Source organism: Salmo salar, chromosome 01 (assembly GCF_965601325.2).
Source record: "Salmo salar chromosome 01, fSalSal1, whole genome shotgun sequence".
Taxonomy (NCBI): domain Eukaryota; kingdom Metazoa; phylum Chordata; class Actinopteri; order Salmoniformes; family Salmonidae; genus Salmo; species Salmo salar.
Window position 1 is genome coordinate 20252677 of NC_138291.1, and position 21900 is coordinate 20274576.

Sequence of the window (21900 nt, forward strand, 5' to 3'; positions counted from 1 at the left end):
TGTGCTCTTCACGGATGAATCCCGGTTTCAACTGTACCGGGCAGTTGGCAGACAGCGTGTTCGGCGTCGTGTGTGCAAGTGGTTTGTTGATGTTAACGTTGTGAACAGAGTGCCTCATGGTGGCGGTGGGGTTATGGTATGGGCAGGCATAAGCTACGGACAACAAACAGAATTGCATTTTATTGATGGGAATTTCAATGCACAGATACCGTGACGAGATCCTGAGGCCCATTGTCGTGCCATTCATCCACAGGTATCACCTCATGTTTCAGCATGATAATGCACGGCCCATGTCGCAAGGATCTGTACACAATTCCTGCAAGCTGAAAATGTCCCAGTTCTTCTATACTGACCAGACATGTCACCCATTGAGGATGTTTGGGATGCTCTGGATCGACGTGTACGACAGCTTGTTCCAGTTCCTGACAATATCCAGCAACTTCGCACAGCCATTGAAGAGGAGTGGGACAACAGTCCACAGGCCACAATCAACAGCCTGATCAACTCTATGCGAAGGAGATGTGTCGCACTGCATGAGGGAAATGGTGGTCACACCAGATACTGACTGGTTTTCTGATCCACACCCCTACTTTTTTTTTAAGGTATCTGTGACCAACAGATGCATATCTGTATTCCCAATCATGTGAAATCCATAGATTAGGGCCTAATGAATTTATTTCAATTGACTAGTTCCTTATATGAACTGTAACTCAGTCAAATCTTTGAAATTGTTGCGTTTATATTTGTGTTCCGTGTAGCTTTAAAGGAGTTCATAACTTTACTCAGTAGTTTTGATAAGCACACATGTGAACAGGGGCTACCAAAATGTTTTGTTATGCATCAAGCGCATGACAGAGCACAAAACTGAAATAAAGGAGATTAAAACAGTGCTCACGGGTGTCACCAAGTGGTTTAAAAAAAGGGACAAGTCAATTGAAATAAAGGACATTTGTGCAGATATTATTCTACAGAATATACAGAATATACCAAAACCATTGAAATCGTAGATATTAGGAACTGTTTTATGCACTTAGGTATACAGGCATTTCAGATACACTGAGTGACACACAAAGTGCAAATTAAATAAAAAAGATATGCTAGGGTAACTTTATATTAGCGATGTCCTTTATACAAATAATGTAAAAAATAGCCTTTTCTTGTGTGCATTACCTTTTATTTGAGTACTTTTGAAATCCTTAGATATACCGTGAGCTCCAAATGTATTGGGACAGTGACATCTTTAATTTGAGGGTAATTTCATCCATATACGGTGAACCGTTTAGAAATTACAGCACTTTTTGTACATAGTCCCCCCCATTTACAGTTCTATTGGGCACAAAATAACTATGCACTATGTACAAAAATTGATGTAATTTCTAAACGGTTCTCCTGATATGAAAATAAATAAATACCCTCAAATGAAAGCTGACAGTCTGCACTTTAATCTCATAGTCATTGTATCATTTAAAATCCAAAGCGCTGGAGTATAGAGCCAAAACAACAACAAATGTGTCAATGTCCCAATACTTTTTGAGCTCACTGTACGTTCAAAAGTGCATTGACGACATCTGGTTTTGCAAGTCAAAATGCTATTTTTAAAAATACAGTACAGAACGTGAGATATAGCCTAAGGCAACTTGTGAACATGCGCACACAGAGGGCAAATAAAGCGAACAAAAGTGTATAACACATTGGTGGAAGTGCTAGAACAAGACCAAACTCTTAGTCCACAACCAGCACATGAATACAAAAGTGAAATAATTGACTAAATTAACAAAATATAAAAACTAATATTTAGTGGTTGTGGCATTCTAAATTTAGAGAATGAGAAAAAAAATATCTAAAACCTCCAAGGCAGAAAGATTGAGAAAGATCTCAAAACAAATGTAAAACTTTACTGATTCACCGAACATGGAAAAGTATAGGCTATATAAAAATCATAAAAATTAAGATTCATTTAAAATAGTAATAATTACTTCTCAATGAGCCAGTGCATATGAAAAGGGGAAAAGATATAAGAATGCCATAGAAATGTAAAAAGACGCAAATATATATGAAATGACAGCCTTTTGTGTACATCTTAGTCATCTCCATACAAAGCTAGTGTCACAGAGAGGTCAGAGCCAGAGAAGAACAACAAGCTGAGCCACTTCTTTCAATACTAGCACCTCTACAACAGCCCTGGGGAGGGGACAGACATCTGCCACAAGACAGGAAACACCTCAAGTCGTCTGAGGTGTTACTGCAAGTCATCCAACTTAACAACACCAACAACACTCTGATACTTCCTGGATGTCACACTAAGAGCAGAAATTAAACTTAGGCACAGATCTAGGATCAGCTTGTCCTCCTCAAATCCTAACTTTAAACATTGGGGAGGGGAATACAAAACTGACCAAAGATCAATCTCTAGAGGAAACCGCATTTTATTTTGGATGTCAACAGCTACAGTAGAAGATGTTACAGGGCCTCCAGGCTTCCCTTGTTCAACGAGTCCACTGTTCGTCTAGCAGAATAGAATAACGTCTTTGCGAGACATGCGTGCAAATGAACTGAGCTGTTAATGAGACATCTTGCACAATATTATTGTTGTACTGAACGCGGCAGAGTATCTTAACTGTACAGCGCATTGGGGAGCAAGGACCTGAGGGGAGACCTGCTGTGTGCAGTCTGCTGCTGACTGTGGATCAGTTGAGGATCTACAAAACATTCATAATAGTATGGCTTTCCTCTTTGGCCAATGATCCAAGAACAGTTTAAGAGCAACAGGGAAGTGTTAACAAACGGCCAGTCTCTTTAGCTGCTCATCCGAAAACAGTTGATGAGTAATATAAAGCATTCATTACAAATATGGTAGGCATATTTGGCTGCAGCCGATCCCAAAACCGCTGAGGGTCAACAGAAGAGACATCACAAAATGGCCACTTGACAGACAGTGTCTTCGGCTGCTGCTGATCTGAGGACAGTTCTAGGGCAACAGGCACACACCAGGAGGCATTCTAACTCGTCTGTTGCTGACTCTGGATCCGCTCCAGCTTGTTCTTACAAATGTGGAAGTAGGTGGAGAGACTCTTGTTCTCGTCCAACAGTTTGGTGTGTTCCTGAATCAGACGGGACGTGTTCTGCTGCTGCCTCTCATCCTGGTGCAGCTCAGAGATCAGCTCCTTCCTACACATCACCACCACAAAGGGAGAGAGAACATGTTTAGCGTTTAGGTAGCCTATATTCACTGTAACTGTACAATAAATGACTACACAGTAAAATACTAATTCTAATGAATTTACTCATGTTATTAAGAGTAACTGGTATCACAACAGATACAACAAGTAAACCAGTAAGTCATTAGTCACACAAGAGAACAGTGCCATCTGAGGTACAGTGTCTGCAAATTGGATGAACATCTTCTCTCAAAGCATAGGGAATGCTGGATAAATATTTATTTATTTGAAATTGTGCAGGATGAAATCTCGAGATGCACCATCTCTTTTTCAAGAGTACCCCCCCCCAAAAAAACTGTTCCAAGAATAATATGCAATTACTGTTTAATAATAATAACAATTAAATAATAATAATAAAAAACAGAAACTTACATTTACACTATAAAAAGTTGTTAACTACTAATAGGCCTAAAACTAATAAAAACTACTGCTACAACTACTAAGAACTAAATACCTATAATTAATATACATAAATAATGTGACTTAAGTGACTGTGAATATATACCGTGCCTTCAGAAAGTATTTATACTCCTTGACATATTCCACATTTTGTTGTGTTACAGCCTGAATTCAAAATTTGTATTTATTTATTTCACCTTTATTTAACCAGGTAGGCTAGTTGAGAACAAGTTCTCATTTACAACTGCGACCTGGCCAAGATAAAGCAAAGCAGTTCAACACATACAACAACACAGAGTTACACATGGAACAAACAAAAGTAGAAAAGGTCTATATACAGTGTGTGCAAATGAGGTAAGATAAGGGAGGTAAGGCAATAAATAGGCCATGGTGGCGAAGTAATTACAATATACCAATTAAACACTGGAGTGATAGATGTGCAGAAGATGAATGTGCAAGTAGAGATACTAGATACTATAAGATGTACTGTACAGTTGTGGCCAAAAGTTTTGAGAATTACACAAATATACATTTTCATAAAGTAGAGATACTGGGGGGAAAAGGAGCAAGATAAATAAATAAATACAGTATGGGGATGAGGTAGTTGGATCGGCTATATTACAGATGGGCTATGTACAGGTGCATTGATCTGTGAGCTGCTCTGACAGCTGGTGCTTAAAGCTAGTGAGGGAGATATGAGTCTCCAGCTTCAGTGATTTTTGCAGTTCGTTCCAGTCATTGGCAGCAGAGAACTGTAAGGAAAGGTGGCCAAAGTAGGAATTGGCTTTGGGGGTGACTAGTGAGATATATCTGCTGGAGCGAGTGCTACGGGTGGGTGCTGCTATGGTGACCAGTGAGCTGAGATAAGGCGGGGCTTTACCTAGCAGATACTTGTAGATGACCTGGAGCCAGTGGGTTTGGCGACGAGTATGAAGCAAGGACCAGCAATGGTGGGTAGTATATGGGGCTTTGGTGACAAAACGGATGGCACTGTGATAGACTGCATCCAATTTGTTGAGTAGAGTGTTGGAGGCTATTTTGTAAATGACATCGCCGAAGTCGAGGATAGGTAGGATGGTCAGTTTTACGAGGGTATGTTTGGCAGCATGAGTGAACGATGCTTTGTTGTGAAATAGGAAGCCGATTCTAGATTTAATTTACACTCTAGATTTAGTTTACACTCTAACCAGACACCTAGGTATTTGTAGTTGTCCACATATTCTAAGTCTGAACTGTCCAGAGTAGTGATGCTGGACGGGCAGGCAGGTACAGGCAGCGATCGGTTGAAGAGCATGCATTTAGTTTTACTTGCATTTAAGAGCAGTTGAAGGCAACGGAAGGAGAGTTGTATGGCATTGAAGCTCGTCTGGAGGTTAGTTAACACAGTATCCAAAGAAGGGCCAGAAGAATACAGAATGGTGTCATCTGCGTAGAGGTGGATCAGAGAATCACCAGCAGCAAGAGCGACATCATTGATGTATACAGAGAAGAGAGTCGGGCCGAGAATTGAACCCTGTGGCACCCCCATAGAGACTGTCAGAGGTCCAGACAACAGGCCCTCCGATTTGACACAATGAACTCTATCAGAGAAGTAGTTGGTGAACCAGGCAAGGCAGTCATTTGAGAAACCAAGGCTGTTTAGTTTGCTGATAAGAATGTGGTGATTGACAGAGTCGAAAGCCTTGGCCAGGTCAATGAATACGGCTGCACAGTAATGTCTCTTATCGATGGCGGTTATGATACCATTTAGGACCTTGAGCGTGGCTGAGGTGCACCCATGACCAGCTCTGAAACCAGATTGCATAGCGGAGAAAGTACGGTGGGATATCGAAATTGTCGGTAATCTGTTTGTTAACTTGGCTTTCGAAGACCTTAGAAAGGTAGGGTAGGATAGATATAGGTCTGTAGCAGTTTGGGTCTATAGTGTCTCCCCCTTGGAAGAGGGGGATGATCGCGGCAGCTTTCCAATCTTTGGGAATCTCAGATGATATGAAAGAGGTTGAACAGGCTAGTAATAGGGGTTGCAACAATTTCGGCAGATAATTTTAGAAAGAGAGGGTCCAGATTGTCTAGCCCGGTTGATTTGTAGGGGTCCAGATTTTGCAGCTCTTTCAGAACATCAGCTATCTGGATTTGGCTGAAGGAGAAATGGTGGAGGCTTGGGCGAGTTGCTGTGGGGGGTGCTGGGTAGTGACAGTGTTTCCTAGGCTCAGTGCAGTGGGCAGCTGGGAGGAGGTGCTCTTATTCTCCATGGACTTTACCGTGTCCCAGAACTTCTTTGAGTTTGTGCTACAGGTTGCAAAATTCTGTTTGAAAAAGCTAGCCTTAGCTTCCCTATTGGTTCCTAACTTCCCTGAAAAGTTGCATAATGCAGTTCGCCACAGGATGGTTTTGTGCTGGTCAAGGGCAGTCAGGTTTGGAGTGAACCAAGAGCTATATCTGTTCCTGGTTCTACATTTTTTTTTAATGGAGCATGCTTATTTAAGATGGTGAGGAAGGCACTTTTAAAGAATAACCAGACATCCTCTACTGACAGGATGAAGTCAATATCATTCCAGGATACCCCGGCCAGGTCGATTAGAAAGGCCTGCTCGCTGAAGTGTTTTAGGGCGCGTTTGACAGTGATGAGGGGTGGTCGTTTGACCGCAGACCCATTACGGATGCAGACAATGACGCAGTGATCGCAGAGATCTTAGTTGAAAACAGCAGAGGTGTATTTGGCGGGCAAGTTGGTTAGGATGATATCTATGAGGGTGCCCGTGTTTACAGACTTGGGGTTGTACCTGGTAGGTTCATTGATAATTTGTGTGAGATTGAGGGCATCAAGCTTAGATTGTAGGATGGCTGGGGTGTTAAGCATGTCCCAGTTTAGGTCACCTAGCAGCACGAGCTCTGAAGATAGATGGGGGGCAATCAAAAATGGATTCAACAGATTTTTTTCTCACCCATCTATACACAATACCCCATAATGACAAAGTGAAAACATGTTTTTAGAAATGTTTGCAAATGTATTGAAAATGAAATACAGAAATAACTCATATACATAAGTATTTACCACCCCTTTTCTATGACACTCCAAATTGAGGTCAGGTGCAAACGATTTCTAGAGTTTCCAAGAACACAATGGTGTTCTTTGAAAAAATATGGAACTACCCAGACTCTGCCTAGAGCTAGCAGAAGGAGTTCAGTCAGGGAGGTGAGCAAGAACCCAATGACCACTGGCTAAGATGGGAGAACCTGCCAGAAGAAAAGTCTCTACAGCACCAATCTGGGGTTTATGGGAGAGTGGCCAGACGGAAGCCACTCCTGAGAAAAAGGCACATGACAGCACACCTGGAGTTTGCAAAAAGGCCCTTGAAAGACTCTGAGATTATCAGGCAAAAGATGATGTGGTCTGATGAGACACGAATTGTACAATTTGGCCTGAATGCAAAGCACTATGTCTGGAGAAAAACAGCCACAGCTCTTGACCAGTCTCCCTACTGGGAAGCATGGCGGTGGCAACATCATGCTATGGGGATGCTTTTCAGTGGCAGGAAATGGAAGACGGGTAAGGATAGAGGGAACAATGAATGGAGCCAAATACAGGCATATACTTGGATAAGGACCTGCTTCAAAGTGCAAGCAACTTTATACTGGGGCGACGATTTACGTTCCAACAGGACAATGACCCTAAGCATACAGCCAAAGCAACACTGTAATGGCTTCCGCAAAAGATATGAAAGTCCTTGAGTTGCCTAGCCAAAGCCCAGACTTGAATCCCATAGAAAATCTGTGGAATGGCTTGAAGATTGCTGTTCACTGCCACTCCCTATATAATTGAAAAGATCTTGAGAACATCTGCAAGGAAGAATAGGAGAAAGTCCCCAAATTCAGATGTACAAAGCTGATACAGACATACCCAAGATGACTCAAAGCTGTAAATTTCCTACAAAGGTGCTTCTACAAAAAAAAGTATTAACTCAGGGATGTGAATATTTACAGTACCAGTCTAAAGTTTGGACAAACCTACTTATTCTAGGGTTTTTCTTTATTTTTACTATTTTCTACATTGTAGAATAATAGTGAAGACATCAAAACTATGAAATAACACATATGGAATCATTTAGTAAGCCAAAAAGTGTTAACAAATCAAAATATATTTGAGATTTTTCATAGTAGCCACACTTTTCCTTGATGAGCTTTGCACACTCTTGGCATTCTCTCAACCAGCTTCATGAGGTAGTCAAATAAAGAAAAACCCTGGAATGAGTAGGTGTGTCCAAACCTTTGACTGGTACTGTATGTAAAAAATATATATTTCTGTATTTTACTTTCTTTTAAATTTGCTAAAATGAAAAAAACATGTTTTTTACTTTGTGATTATGGGGTATTGTGTGTAGAGGGTGAGAAAAAAAAGCTATTTAATCGATTTTGAATTCAGGCTGTTCGACAACAAAATGAATAAGTCAAGCGGTATGAATACTTTCTGAAGGCACTGTATATATGGTAATATGTGACATACTTTCTTTGGGTGAGAAGGGCGATTTCAGTCTGCACTTTAAGGTACTCCTGGGCCATTCTGCAGTGCTGCTCAAACACAGCCATGGACTCTTTGGAGTTAGAGAATGGGGCCAGGGGCTAAACACAACCCAGAAACACACATCACCGTCATGCACTTACAATTTATCACATTGTTCTTATTGTACATTTCTTAACTTCTTTAACATATTTCCTATTTCAAGTAGAGGACACATAAAATCCCCAAAAAGGAAGTAAGTAAGCTTTTAGATAGTGTGTCAAATGTGACTGGTTGGTTATCAGCATCAATAGGATTTAGTATCAGTCAGCATTGAAGATGAATGGAGAAAGAACTCCCCATTCCTGCAGTACCTGCAGCTGGTGATCCAGTGTCAGATAAGCCATGGGGATGGAGCTGTCCAAACCATTCATATCTGAAGACATAGAAAACGTACTGGTAAGTATGACATGTTAACTGTATGTTGTACGGTACTGCCCCCTGGTGAACACTGCAGTGACATATTGTGTCAGACATACAGTAGATTCCGTTCATATAACATCTTTTGTAAGCTGGCTCTATTACGACAACCAAAACTAAATAGGGCCCATACCTGTGGGACTGATAGGCACCCTCAGCTCTGGCCCCGATTGGCCAGCACATTGCCCTTTGATCTCAGTGGGGGCAGGACTCTGGGTATGCTCACGATCAGGCAGGCTCTCCACACTAGCCCTTCTGGACGAGGGCAGGCTGGAGCGTAATGTTCCCCCCTGAGAAGGAACATGAACAGCATGAACATTGGTATGGATGAGATAACTTAATACTCCAACTATATCTGCATCACCTTTGATGGTTTGAACTGAAGTGGAAATCTAGCTTCAATGCTTTTCAGGGTGTCATCTCTCCCTTGACAGTTTGTTCTGTGTTCCATGTTGCTTTCAGTTCGGTAGCTGTTGATAGTGTTGTCTGCATAGGAACCTACAGAAGAGACGATGGCGTTTTCAATCTGTTTTTACAGAAACTTCTGCAATAACAGAATCTTCTGAATTTCATGAATATGCATTTTGAAAGCAATTACTACATAGCACAATGTTAGTACAATGTAAAGTGATACTTGTCAACAACTGTTTTTAAATCTATGGGACTGGCCTGTGCTTGTGGCTGAGGATGAGCCACTCCTACTGTTGCCTGGACACTGGTGAGGGTACTGGAGAGGCTCATCAGACCCTGGGAAGTACTGCATACACATGGAGGAAGAGTACACAATGCTAACAGGAATCGCAGATCTAAAATCAAACTCCCATAAACTGTGGAACAGACACCATTTGATAATAACTAAGAAATAAGTTGTTAAATTGCAGGTTTTTACTAACATCTATGGGTTATTATTAGTGCTGTGAATGTGAAGTTCTGACCCTGGGTCTGTGGGGTTTTCCAGTACTGTACCTTCATGAGGCTTGCCATGGTGTTCCTGACCTCCTCCATGGAGGGCCTCTGGGCAGGGTCTTTGTCCCAGCAGTGTGTCATCAGATTCTCAATGGGTTCCGGGAGGTCCTTTATCATGGGGGGCCGGGTCCCTGATAACCCATACAAGAGAATGGCATGTCACTGGGGGAATATCAATAGCCTAAAGTGTCTTCCTCTACTCATCTTCTTTCCTTCATCTAACAACTAGGTAAGATTTTCTTTCAAACTTATATTCCACTTCACTACACAGACATTTTGCGGTTTCGGTTTTATTCCTCTGTGTGTATGTAACTACACTAAGTGTCTATGGCTCGGTAACCTCTTACCTCTGTGCACGGCCCACATGATGCAGAAGGCCGATCCTCCAATCTCGTCAAAGGGCTTTCTACGAGTGATCCCCTCCCACAGGATGATGCCCCAGCTGAACACATCACACTTCTCACTGTAGTTACTGCCTGGACAACAAGAGTCACAGAGAGATACAGGTGAGTGAAGGAATACAGGTTAGAGTGAGATCATAGATTGTTCTATTGGCGAAACAGAGAGACTTAGTGCTTGGTCCATTTTGGTCTTCTGCTTTTGAATGAAAGGAGGAAAACCCCTTGCTAAAGGTTACTTGCCTTCAAACACTTCTGGTGCCATCCAGGCTGCACTTCCTTTGCTGTTGGTCATGTGTGTCTGGATGTCACAGGCTGTCCCAAAGTCGCAGATCTTCAACACTGTGCCACCCTGTACAAGTAGCAGACTGAAACACATTGCTATGGTTTAGGTTCAGAGAGTACAACCTCATTAACCTCTAGAAGTCTAAGCTGTTGGGGGGAATTGTTTTACGAAGGTGGTCTTAACATGGATCATTTAGCTATTTGATTTTGAATTTTGCCTTTACTACTACCACTACCACTACTACTACAGCCCATAGAAACACACTGAATAACACAGAAATAAAAAAAGACTGTCAAACAAATAAATCATAAGCAGTAAGGTTTTGAAGTGTCTGTCCTATATCTAGGATATATAAGAAAGCTCAGAAAATATTTTAGTTTTTTTTCGACACATATTTAACCCCTTATTTTTGTTGGCACAAAACTACCTCCATTTGTTTGTATGGGTTACCTTCAGACGAGTACCATGACACTTGCGGGGGTCATAGAGCAAACGTGAGTCTCTCCTTTCCATAGTGGGGTCATATTAGTTTGTAGCGCAAATGGTTCAGACGCTACAGACAGAAGTTGGCACATCAGCGTTACTGACTTCAGATGAGTCCAGTGACACTTGTGGGGGTCATAGAGCAATGAGAGTCTCCCCTTTCCATAGAGTGGTCATAATAGTTTGACGCTATAGACATTTCGGACGCTACTGACATTTTAGTGAGACTACCGATTTTCGGGATGTCTCATGATCTGAAAAACACAGCTGTAGCTCGGCCACTTTCCACCCCAGATGCAGAAGGCTGACATTGGCGGATGCAGTGGATTGAGACGCAGCCTATGCAAAAAAACTGATATCTCTAGCTTAAACTGAAGGATTCTGATGGGATTTTTTTAAATGTTACTTAGATGTGTTAATAGACTCTTCAGGATTAAATATACAGTACCATTCAAAAGTTTGGACACAGGTACTTATTCAAGGGTTTTTCTTTATTTTTACTATTTTCTACATTGTAGAATAATAGTGAAGACATCAACATGTAGTAACCAAAAAATGTGTTAAACAAATCAAAATATATTTTATATTTTAGATTCTTCAAAGTAGCCACCCTTTGCCTTGATAACAGCTATGCACACTCTTGGCATTCTCTCAACCAGCTTCACCTGGAATGCTTTTCCAACAGTCTTGAAGGAGTTCCCACATATGGTGAGCACTTGTTGGCTGCTGTTCCTTCACTCTGCGGTCCAACTCATCCCAAACCATCTCAATTGGGTTGAGGTTGGGTGATTGTGGAGGCCAGGTCAGCTGATGCAACCCTCATCACTCCCCTTCTTGGTCAAATAGCCCTTACACAGCCTGGAAGTGTGTTGGGTCATTGTCCTGTTGAAAAACAAATGACAGCCCCACTAAGTGCAAACCAGATGGGATGGCGTATCGCTGCAGAATGCTGTGGTAGCCATGCTGGTTAAGTGTGCCTTGAATTCTAAATATATCACTGACAGTATCACCAGCAAAGCACCCCCACACCGTCACAGCTCCTCCACCATGCTTCACAGTGGGAACCACACATGCAAAGATCATCCGTTCACCTACTCTGTGTCTCACAAAGACATGGCGGTTGGAACCAAAAATCTCACATTTAGACCAAAGGACAGATTTCCACCAGTCAAATATTTCTTGGCCAAAGCATGTCTCTTCTTCTTATTGGTGTTGTCATGATGTTGGTACCATCAATGCGATGACGATTATTTTATCAAATTATTTAACTATGTTTAATTATTATGGTGATTAAACTAATCATGCAACAATTAACTCATTAGCAATCTTGGGTAACCACGGAAAAAGTTTGTTTAATGAATTACCGTTTCCAAAATTAACTCTACAGATGTAATTTAATTATCATTATTACCAGTCTCATTCTGAACGTCGTTGACTTCAAATCTGCACCAACGCTAGTCTCCAGGATGAATCAGTCAGCGATACACAAATTGGCTTAATTATTTATTTACTAACTAAATAAATAACACAGGATTACATAAACACACACACAGGATAGATTATACATTGGTTACTAACATGATGCAATGAAATGTCCCGATGGACTAACCCGATATGATGGCTGGTTACACAATTTATCATTTTTTATTTAACCTTTTTTAAACTAGGCAAGTCAGTTAAAAACAAATTCTTATTTAAAATGACAGCCAACAGGGGAACAGTGGGTTAACTACCTTGTTCAGGAGCAGAACGACAGATTTTTACCTTGTTAGCTCGGGGATTTGATCCAACAACCTTTCGGCTACTGGCCCAACGCTCTAACCACTAGGCTACCTGCCACCCCAATGAAAGGGGACGGGGAATGAAAGAGCGGGAGGAGGAGAGACAAAGGAATTCAACTATCGTACATACAGTTGAATAATATGGTCATTGTAAACATGGATATTTAACACCCTAACAACCGCTCATTCGGATTTAGAAATACAAAGTACATATTTACGCTTGTATGTCTTTGTCGTCTCACTCTGGTGAAATCACTCGATCAGTCTGTGGAGAGTAATTCATCAGATAGTCTCTGGTTGTGTAAGTCTCTGGTTGTCCACCAGAGGTCACCATGTCCTTTGTAGTTGTAGTAGGTTGGTCTCTGAGTGTCTGATGGAACGCATCTTTCAGATGTGTACCACGGGGTGTTCAGCGGGCCTTATTCAACACTCTGTTTGTTTAGAATAGATACCCTAGAGCAGGTATTCCCAAACTGGGGTACGTGCAATGCCGTCGGGCGTTGGCCAAATTAAAATGTGATTCACATTTGTTTTTGTATTATTATTTCTTTTTTTTCCTTCACATTTTCAAACAGTATATTTATATTTTCCAATGGGGCTATACATTTGGGTGAGTTTTTTCTCTCTCCTGAGTAGCCTCGTTTCACTGGCAAAAATCAAATTAAACTATATAGTGTTCAGCGAAATAACAACACAATGTCAAATATAGGTAGCCTATTCAAATAATTAACATCCAATCACATTAACCGTTACTCTCTCGTGGGAAATCTTCACTCTTGCACAGACATTTAGAAACGAAACATGACAATTTTAAAAAATAAGCCACGGGAGTTTGAGTGAGAATAAAGACGACTTTCGAGTAGTCGCAAAGCAACAGATACCATTTTTGTATAGATTTTTGAAATTTAACTAGGCAAGTCAGTTAACAGTGGGATAACTGCCTTGTTCTGGGGCAGAACAACAGATTTTTACCTTGTCAGCTCGGGGATTCGATCTAGCAACATTTAGGTTACTGGCCCAATGCTCTAACCACTAGGCTACCTGCCACCCCATTAACCGAGTGGCTAGGACAGGCAAGCCCCATACTATTGTAGAGGACTTAATTCTTCCTGCTTCCACGGATATGGCTGGGTCAATGCTGGGGGAAAAGGCCAAAAAAACTATACAGACAATATCTTCATCAAACAACACTGTTTCACAACGCATCAGTGACATTGCAGGAGATGTTTTGAAACAATTACTGCTTCGCATTCAAGCCAGTGAATTATACGCATTACAGCTGGATGAGTCAACAGAAGTGGCGGACCTGGCACAGCTCCTGGTAAATGTCCGTTATGTTTATGGGGGGTCAATTAAGGAAGACACCCTCTTCTGCAAACCACTGAAAACCAGAACAACATGAGAGGATATTTTTAAAGTACTGGGCATCTTTGTGATATCAAATGGACTTTGGTGGTCAAGATGTGTTGGTATCTGTACTGATGGTACAAAAGCCATGACAGGGAGACATAGTGTAGTGGTAACGCGCATGCAAGCAGTTGCTCCCGACGCCACTTGGGTACACTGCAGCATCCACCGAGAGGCTCTTGCTGCCAAGGGAATGCCTGACAGCTTGAAAGACGTTTTGGACACTACAGTGAAAATGGTTAACTTTGTTAAAGCAAGGCCCCTGAACTCTCATGTATTTTCTGCATTTATGCAATGATATGGGCAGCAACCATGAAATGCTTTTACAACATACAGAAATGTGCTGGTTATCAAGGGGCAGAAATGTGAAATGTGCTGGTTATCAATTCTTTTTTTGCTGAGTTTAGGATTACAGGGACTCTCCACAACTATATTCAATGTGCGGGACAAAATTGAGGCTATGATTAAGAAGTTGGAGCTCTTTTCTGTCTGCATTAACAAGGACAACACACAGGTCTTTCCATCATTGTATGCTTTTTTGCTTGCAAATGAACTCAAGCTTACGGACAATGTCAAATGTGATATTGTGAAGCACCTGAGTCAGCTGGGTGCGCAATTACGCAAGTACTTTCCCGAAAAGGATGACACAAACAACTGGATTCGTTATCCCTTTCATGCCCTGCCTCCAGTCCACTTACCGATATCTGAACAAGAGAGCCTTATTGAAATTTCAACAAGCGGTTCTGTGAAAATTGAATTTAAATCAGAATCCACTGCCAGATATCTGGATAGGGCTGCGCTCAGAGTTTCTTACCTTGGCAAATTGCGCTGTTAAGACACTGATGCCATTTACAACCACGTACCTATGTGAGAGTGGATTCTCGGCCCTCACTAGCATGAAAACTAAATACAGGCACAAACTGTGTGTGGAAAATGATTTAAGACTGAGACTCTCTCCAATACAACCCAACATTGTAGAGTTATGTGCATCCTTTCAAGCACAACCTTCTCATTAACCTGTGGTGAGTTATTCACAATTTTTGATGAACAAATAAGGTTTTATATGCAAGATGGCTAAATAAAGAGCAGAATTATTGATTATTATTATATTATTATTTGTGCCCTGGTCCTATAAGAGCTCTTTGTCACTTCCCACGAGCCGGGTTGAGACAAAAACTCACACTCATTCCTATGTTTAATAAATCATATAGTGTGTGTATAGTGTCGTATAGTGCGTGTGTGTGACAGGCTTACGATGATGGCAAAAAACAACATTTGAGAGTGCGCTGACCCTGGTGCTAGAGGGGGTACGCATAAAAAGTTTGGCAACGACTGCCCTAGAGATACCTATAGTGGTGAGAGAAATTTGTTCTTTGTCTCTCGTCTTCAGTCCAGTTTCCTAGGCTAACATTGCATAAACAGCTGCAGACTGAATGCTCCTGTGTAGTCTTCTTTGAGTTTCAGAGGGTCTTACCATTTTCTGGTATTGTAGTTTCAAACCATTTTGCCATATCCAGCTTGCGCTGTACTTTGGCTGGTCTTTAGTTTTAAACCATTTTTCAGCAGTGTAGTCACCTCTTCACGCTGTCTGGTCTGGTAGAGATGTTCTTGTTCTCCATTGAAAGTTTCCGAGTTTCTAACCATTTCGTACCTTTCAGCTTACGCTGTCGGTCACGCTGGTCTAATGTAGTCTAACCATTTTACACGTCCGGCTTACCGTCCGTATACTGGTCTGTTGAGATTCCAACCATTTCAACATGTGGATGGTACTCACGTTCTCCGGTCGAATGTAAATGTTGTTAGCGGTTCTTTTATGCCTTTACCGTGGAGGGCGGTTCCATAACGGTGCTACAAGGTCTGTGCTCACGTGGGCGTGGTTACTAACTGGGTAAAACCTTACATGAACAACAACTCTCATTTAGAAGGCTAAAATCACATTTCATCTTCTCACAAATAGTTTCATATTTAATCATATATGTTCTACAACATTTAGATGTAAATCTGATAACTGGGACATATACATTTATAGAGTTACCGTTATTTGGTTATACCATCCTTAAAGATATCACAAACAACAACTTATTTGACATGATTATTGTTTCGAGCCCCACCAACTGTTTCCCACATAATTTTTGTTAGGAATATTGTGTCATTATCCACATTCGGATGTTGTAGTTTGGCGGGAGAAATCTCCTTGTAACAAAAGGGTTCTTTCCCCTCAATCCTGCAGAGCCCAAAGGCAGAGATTCTGCAAGGTAACCTCAGCAAAAAAATAAATGTCCCTTTTTCAGGACCCTGTCTTTCAAAGATAATTCGTAAAAATACAAATAACTTCACTGTAAAGGGTTTAAACACTGTTTCCCATGCTTGTTCAATGAACCATAAACAATTAATGAACATGCACCTGTGGAAAGATCATTAAGACACTAACAGCTTACAGACGGTAGGCAATTAAGGTCACCGTTATGAAAAGTTAGGACACTAAAGAGGCCTTTCTACTGACTCTGAAAAACACCAAAAGAAAGATGCCCAGGGTCCCTGCTCATCTGCGTGAACGTGTCTTAAGCATGCTGCAAGGAGGCATGACGACTGCAGATGTGGCCAGGGCAATAAATTGCAATGTCCGTACTGTGAGATGCCTAAAACAGCGCTACAGGGAGACAGGACGGACAGCTGATCGTCCTCGCAGTGGACGACCACGTGTAACAACACCTGCACAGTATCGGTACATCCGAACATCACAACTGCGGGACAGGTACAGGATGGCAACAACAACTGCCCGAGTTACACCAGGAATGCACAATCCCTCCATCAGTGCTCAGACTGTGCGCAATAGGCTGAGAGAGGCTGGACAGAGGGCTTGTAGGCCTGTCGTAAGGCAGGTCCTCACCAGACGTCACCTATGGGCACAAAACTACCGTCGCTGGACCAGACAGGACTGGCAAAAAGTGCTCTTCACTGACGAGTCAAGCTTTTGTCTCAACAGGGGTGATGATCAGATTCGTGTTTATCGTCGAAGGAATGAGCGTTACACCGAGGCCTGTACTCTGGCACGGGATCGATTTGGAGGTGGAGGGTCCGTCACGGTCTGGGGCGGTGTGTCACAACATCATCGGACTGAGCTTGTTGTCATTGCAGGCAATCTCAACGCATGCGTTACAGGGAAGACATCCTCCTCCCTCATGTGGTACCCTTCCTGCAGGCTCATCCTGACAAGACCCTCCAGCATGTCAATGCCACCAGCCATACTGCTTGTTCTGTGCGTGATTTCCTGCAAGACAGGAATGTCAGTGTTCTGCCATGGCCAGCGAAGAGCCCGGATCTCAATCCCATTGAGCATGTCTGGGACCTGCTGGATTGGAGCGTGAGAGCTAGGGCCAATCCCCCAGAAATGTCCGGGAACTTGCAGGTGCCTTGGTGGAAGAGTGGGGTAACATCTCACAGCAAGAACTGGCAAATCTGGTGCAGTCCATGAGGAGGAGATGCACTGCATTACTGGTGGCCACACCAGATACTGACTGTTACTTTTTATTTTAACTCCCCCTTTGTTCAGGGACACATTATTCCATTTTTGTTAGTCACATGTCTGTGGAACTTGTTCAGTTCATGTCTCAGTTGTTGAATCTTGTTATGGTCATACAAATATTTACACGTTTGCTGAAAATAAACGCAGTTGACAGTGAGATGACATTTCTTTTTTTGCTGAGTTTATTTACGACCGTCATAAAACTGCCCAACTCCATCCCTCTCCCCCTCTGTGGGAGAGAAGAGGGCTCTGTAGACCTGCCCCACTGTAACCTGATCCTTCGGATCCGCACAGGAAAGTCATGAGTGTCCTTTAGTTGTGGTTTCTTTGCAGCAATTTGACCATGAAGGACTGATTCACACAGTCTCCTCTGAACAGTTGATGTTGAGATGTGTCTGTTACTGGAACTCTGTGAAGCATTTATTTGGGCTGCAATCTGAGGTTCAGTTAACTCTAATGAACTTATCCTCTGCAGCAGAGGTAGCTCTGGGTCTTCTTTTCCTGTGGCGGTCTTCATGAGAGACAGTTTCATGATAGCGTTTGATGGTTGGTTTTTGGAACTGCACTTGAAGAAACTTTAAAAGTTCTTAATTTTCTGAATTCACTGACCTTCATGTCTTAAAGTAATGATGGACTTTGTTTATTTGAGCTGTTCTTGACATAATGGACTTAGTATTTCACCAAATAGGGCTATTTTTTGTATACCAAACCTACCTTGTCACAACACAACTGATTGTCTCAAACACATCAAGGAAATAAATTCCACAAATTAACTTTTAACAGGCACACCTGTTAATTGAAATGCATTCCAGGTGACTACCTCATGAAGCTGGTTTAGAGAATGCCAAGTGTGCAAAGCTGTCATCAAGGCAAAGGGTGGCTACTTTGAAGAATCTCAAATAGAAAATATATTTTGATTTGTTTAACACTTTTTTAGTTACTACAAGATTCCATGTGTCATTTCATAATTTTGATGTCTTCACTATTATTCTACAATGTAGAAATTAATAAAAATATAGAAAAACCCTTGAATGAGTAGGTGTGTCCAAGCTTTTGACTGGTACTGAGGTTATATATATATATATACACACACACACACATTTTATAAGTACTGTAAACAGATTGCAAAATTATGGTAACTTTGCCACAATTCCCTGGTTTTCCAGAAATCCTGCTTGGAGGACTCCTGAATTTTCTGCTTATTCCCTCGTAATTCCAGGAATCTTCCCACCAGGATTTCTGGAAAACTGAGGAAATTTGGGAAAGTTCCCGGAATTTTGCAACCCTGAAACAGGCAGTTAAGCAACAGCACAAACAAAAGGGCCATACTTGGGTGGTTTGAGGTCTCTGTGAATGAGGGCCTTGGGTTTCATGGCGTGGAGATAGGATACACCCTGAGCACACTGCAGACACCAGCTCATAGCGTGGGATGCACTGTACTGGGGCAGAGGCTCAGCTCCATGCAGCACTGGGAATGGGACAGACAACAGACAGAGGGAGACAGACAGACAGACAGACAGACAGACAGACAGACAGACAGACAGACAGACAGACAGACAGACAGACAGACAGACAGACAGACAGACAGACAGACAGACAGACAGACAGACAGACAGACAGACAGACAGACAGACAGACAGACAGACAGACAGACAGACAGACAGACAGACAGACAGACAGACAGACAGACAGACAGACAGACAGACAGAGAGAGAGAGAGAGAGAGAGAGAGAGAGAGAGAGAGAGAGACAGAAAGTCGGGTGGGGCGCACAGAACAGACAATATTAACATGGTAACTGGCACAGACCCTCAAAGATCATGATTGAACAACAACATACAGTAAGAATCACTTGCACAAGACACCACACGGAACTACACAGAAATATAGTGGGAGATTGATACACTGTTAATTGCATTTCGACTAAGATGAGGGATTCAAGCTATGGTTGGCAAATAGACGTATGAACAATACACTTATTGAAATAGGTAAGAAATTACATGAAAGAAAATACTGTTGAAATGAAACTGAATTGATTTCTTACCATTGTATAAGGAGCCACCCTCAGCATATTCCATAACAAGACACACCTGTGTGAGAATGTTACAATCATTTTGATAAAAAGGGAAAAACACTTAGTGTATGAGATTGCAAATGTGGTGTCAATATAGAGGAAAATCTGTAGGCCTAGTAATGAATAATAAATAACTAATAAATGAATAATTACACATGGGCCTAAAGTATATAATTGAACACCAGGCAAATCATACTAAGACGACAACTCTCCTGAATGTACTTACTGGATTATCACATGAGCCATAGAGCTTGACAATATTTGGGTGATTTACTCTAGAAAGCTGGCGGAGCTGGGTGAAAAAGAGACATGGATAAGTGAACTCACCATCTTAACATTCATGTATTGCTTCATTTACATTGTAATTGGATATCATTTGACTGCTGCTACCTAATATCAAAAGAGTCCATAAATGTTAGTGGGAATTTTTATATTGGGATAACAAAACTTATTTCAACAATAGACTAGACCCAAAAAACAGGGTTAGACGAAAAACTATGCTTTACAGCAGGTAAGGAGAGGATGTTCCTGTACCTCTACTACAAAAGCTTTCCTTTCAGATTCACTCTCTATGGTCTTGATGGCCACATCTTTGCCTTTCCATTTGGCCTTGAAGACAACTCCAAATGTCCCTCTGCCAACAACCTGGAGAAACACAAAAAACAAATGTCACACATATAAAACACAACAGCTCTAGTCTAGTAACATGCTTTCAAGGAAAATGTTGTGTTTTCACAATCATGTATATAAACCCTGGATTGCTGATGCTATGTATTGGCCAATGATAGGCTTTGATGCTGCCAGAAGAAGCAGTCATCCATAGGAATTAATGGAATTCTACAGTATTAAATGTTAATGTTTAATTAATTAATCAATTAAATGTTTAAGGTAAAAAATATACAGTACCAGTCAAAAGTTTGGACACACCTACTCATTCAAGGGTTTTTCTTATTTTATTTTTTACTATTTCCTACATTGTAGAATAATACTGAAGATGTATAAAATGTATAAAATTATAAAAATAAAGAAAAACCCTGGAATGAGTAGCTGTCCAAACTTGACTGGTACTGTATTTTTTTATACTTTAAAGAAAATGTTTTTATATTTTGTTTAATGTTTAGCTTAGATAATATAATTTGAAACTATGCATTAAGGTGTCTGTTATAGAATAAATATGGAAAAAACAAATGAAGACATTAATAAATGCATTTCTATAACTTCCAAAATATTTTTTACAATGGTGGGGTAGTGCCAAGATGGAGGCGCGGTGGAATATATAAATAGTGTATATATAAATAATTGTGTTTTCATTTCTGTCCCTTCTGTGAGTCCTGGACAACAGGTCCCCTCCTAGGTTATAATCTGACATGTTGCTGAGTGGTGGTCGGTCTCATAATTTTCTGTATAATCTACTTAAGCAATAAGGCCAGAGGAATTATGGTATATGGCTAATATACCACGGCTAAGGGCTGTTCTTAAACTCGACGCAACGTGGAGTGCCTGGACACAGCCCTTAGCCGTGGTGTATTGGCCATATATCACAAACCCACGAGGTGCCGTATTGCTATTATAAACTGGTTACCAACGTAATTAGAGCAGTAAAAATACATGTTTTGTCATACCCATGGTATAAGGTCTGAAATACCATGGCTGACAGCCAATCAGCATTCAGGGCTTGAACCACCCAGTTTATAAAAATCATTTGATAATGCTGGTGTTTTGAAAGAGGTAGCCTATCTTGGCTCCATAGTTGAAACTGGCACAGAAGTGACATGGATGATCACAACACTAAACTTCTATTCAACAAGGTTACTGTAATTTCCCCTCACAAAAGGCTATCATACGACACTTACCTCTTCAACTTCTATGTCCTCATATTCTATCTCTTCGAAGGGATAGCCAGGAGGTGTCTCAAGCATCTTGAAGGCTGTAAGGATTCCGCAGAGCAAGCTAGAATACAACAACAGACTGTATTAGCATACTGTCTGCCGTTAAACTGACCAGTCAGTCATTTAGACACAGGATTTACTGTCATGTTGAAGCCCTAGATATTTCATGCCACAAACTGGGTTGCACAACCCCTCCATAATAATTTCCATTCGCTGTTGAAACATACATCAGGAAGTATGAAGCTGTCCACTCCGGCGAGCCGCTGTTTCGAACACTCAGGACGAAGAGTTACATTGTATCAAAAGCGATAAACTTGGACAAGCTGTTTATCATCATTATGTATGAAGTTTTGTTACATCCAACGTGGAAAAATCAAATGGCATGAACAGCAAATTAGAACGAGTTTGAACATGTCAGAGTCAAAACAAATGCCGTTTGTTCCATGGTTTGCGCAATGAAATGTTCGCAGCCTTGGGGTGCATTCAAGAACAGTACA

The 21900-nt window shown here is 41.4% G+C and overlaps 1 protein-coding gene across 1 annotated transcript; it reads right to left on the bottom strand.

The window, feature by feature from the left end:
- Positions 1-1001: 1001 nt before the first annotated feature.
- Positions 1002-21888, bottom strand: LOC106572417 (mitogen-activated protein kinase kinase kinase 7). Its single transcript, XM_082970341.1, has 15 exons — positions 21631-21888; positions 21368-21464; positions 20049-20159; positions 19741-19806; positions 19485-19530; positions 18772-18910; positions 10199-10327; positions 9909-10033; positions 9562-9692; positions 9265-9352; positions 8960-9093; positions 8729-8885; positions 8490-8551; positions 8122-8237; positions 1002-3168 (listed from the first exon to the last, which is right to left on the bottom strand). Exons 2-15 carry the CDS (start codon positions 21431-21433, stop codon positions 3000-3002), a joined length of 1539 nt encoding a protein of 512 aa, XP_082826467.1. The 5' UTR covers positions 21434-21464; positions 21631-21888; the 3' UTR covers positions 1002-2999.
- Positions 21889-21900: the final 12 nt, after the last annotated feature.

Excerpts from the sequence above, each read along its gene's own strand:
- LOC106572417 (XM_082970341.1), bottom strand. The coding sequence starts at position 21,433 with ATGCTTGAGACACCTCCTGGCTATCCCTTCGAAGAGATAGAATATGAG. Across the intron at positions 19,807-20,048 it reads GGAAAGCTTTTGTAGTAGAG|CTCCGCCAGCTTTCTAGAGT; the intron begins GTACAGGAACAT and ends TTTTTCACCCAG. Across the intron at positions 8,552-8,728 it reads GGTGCCTATCAGTCCCACAG|ATATGAATGGTTTGGACAGC; the intron begins GTATGGGCCCTA and ends CTATGTCTTCAG.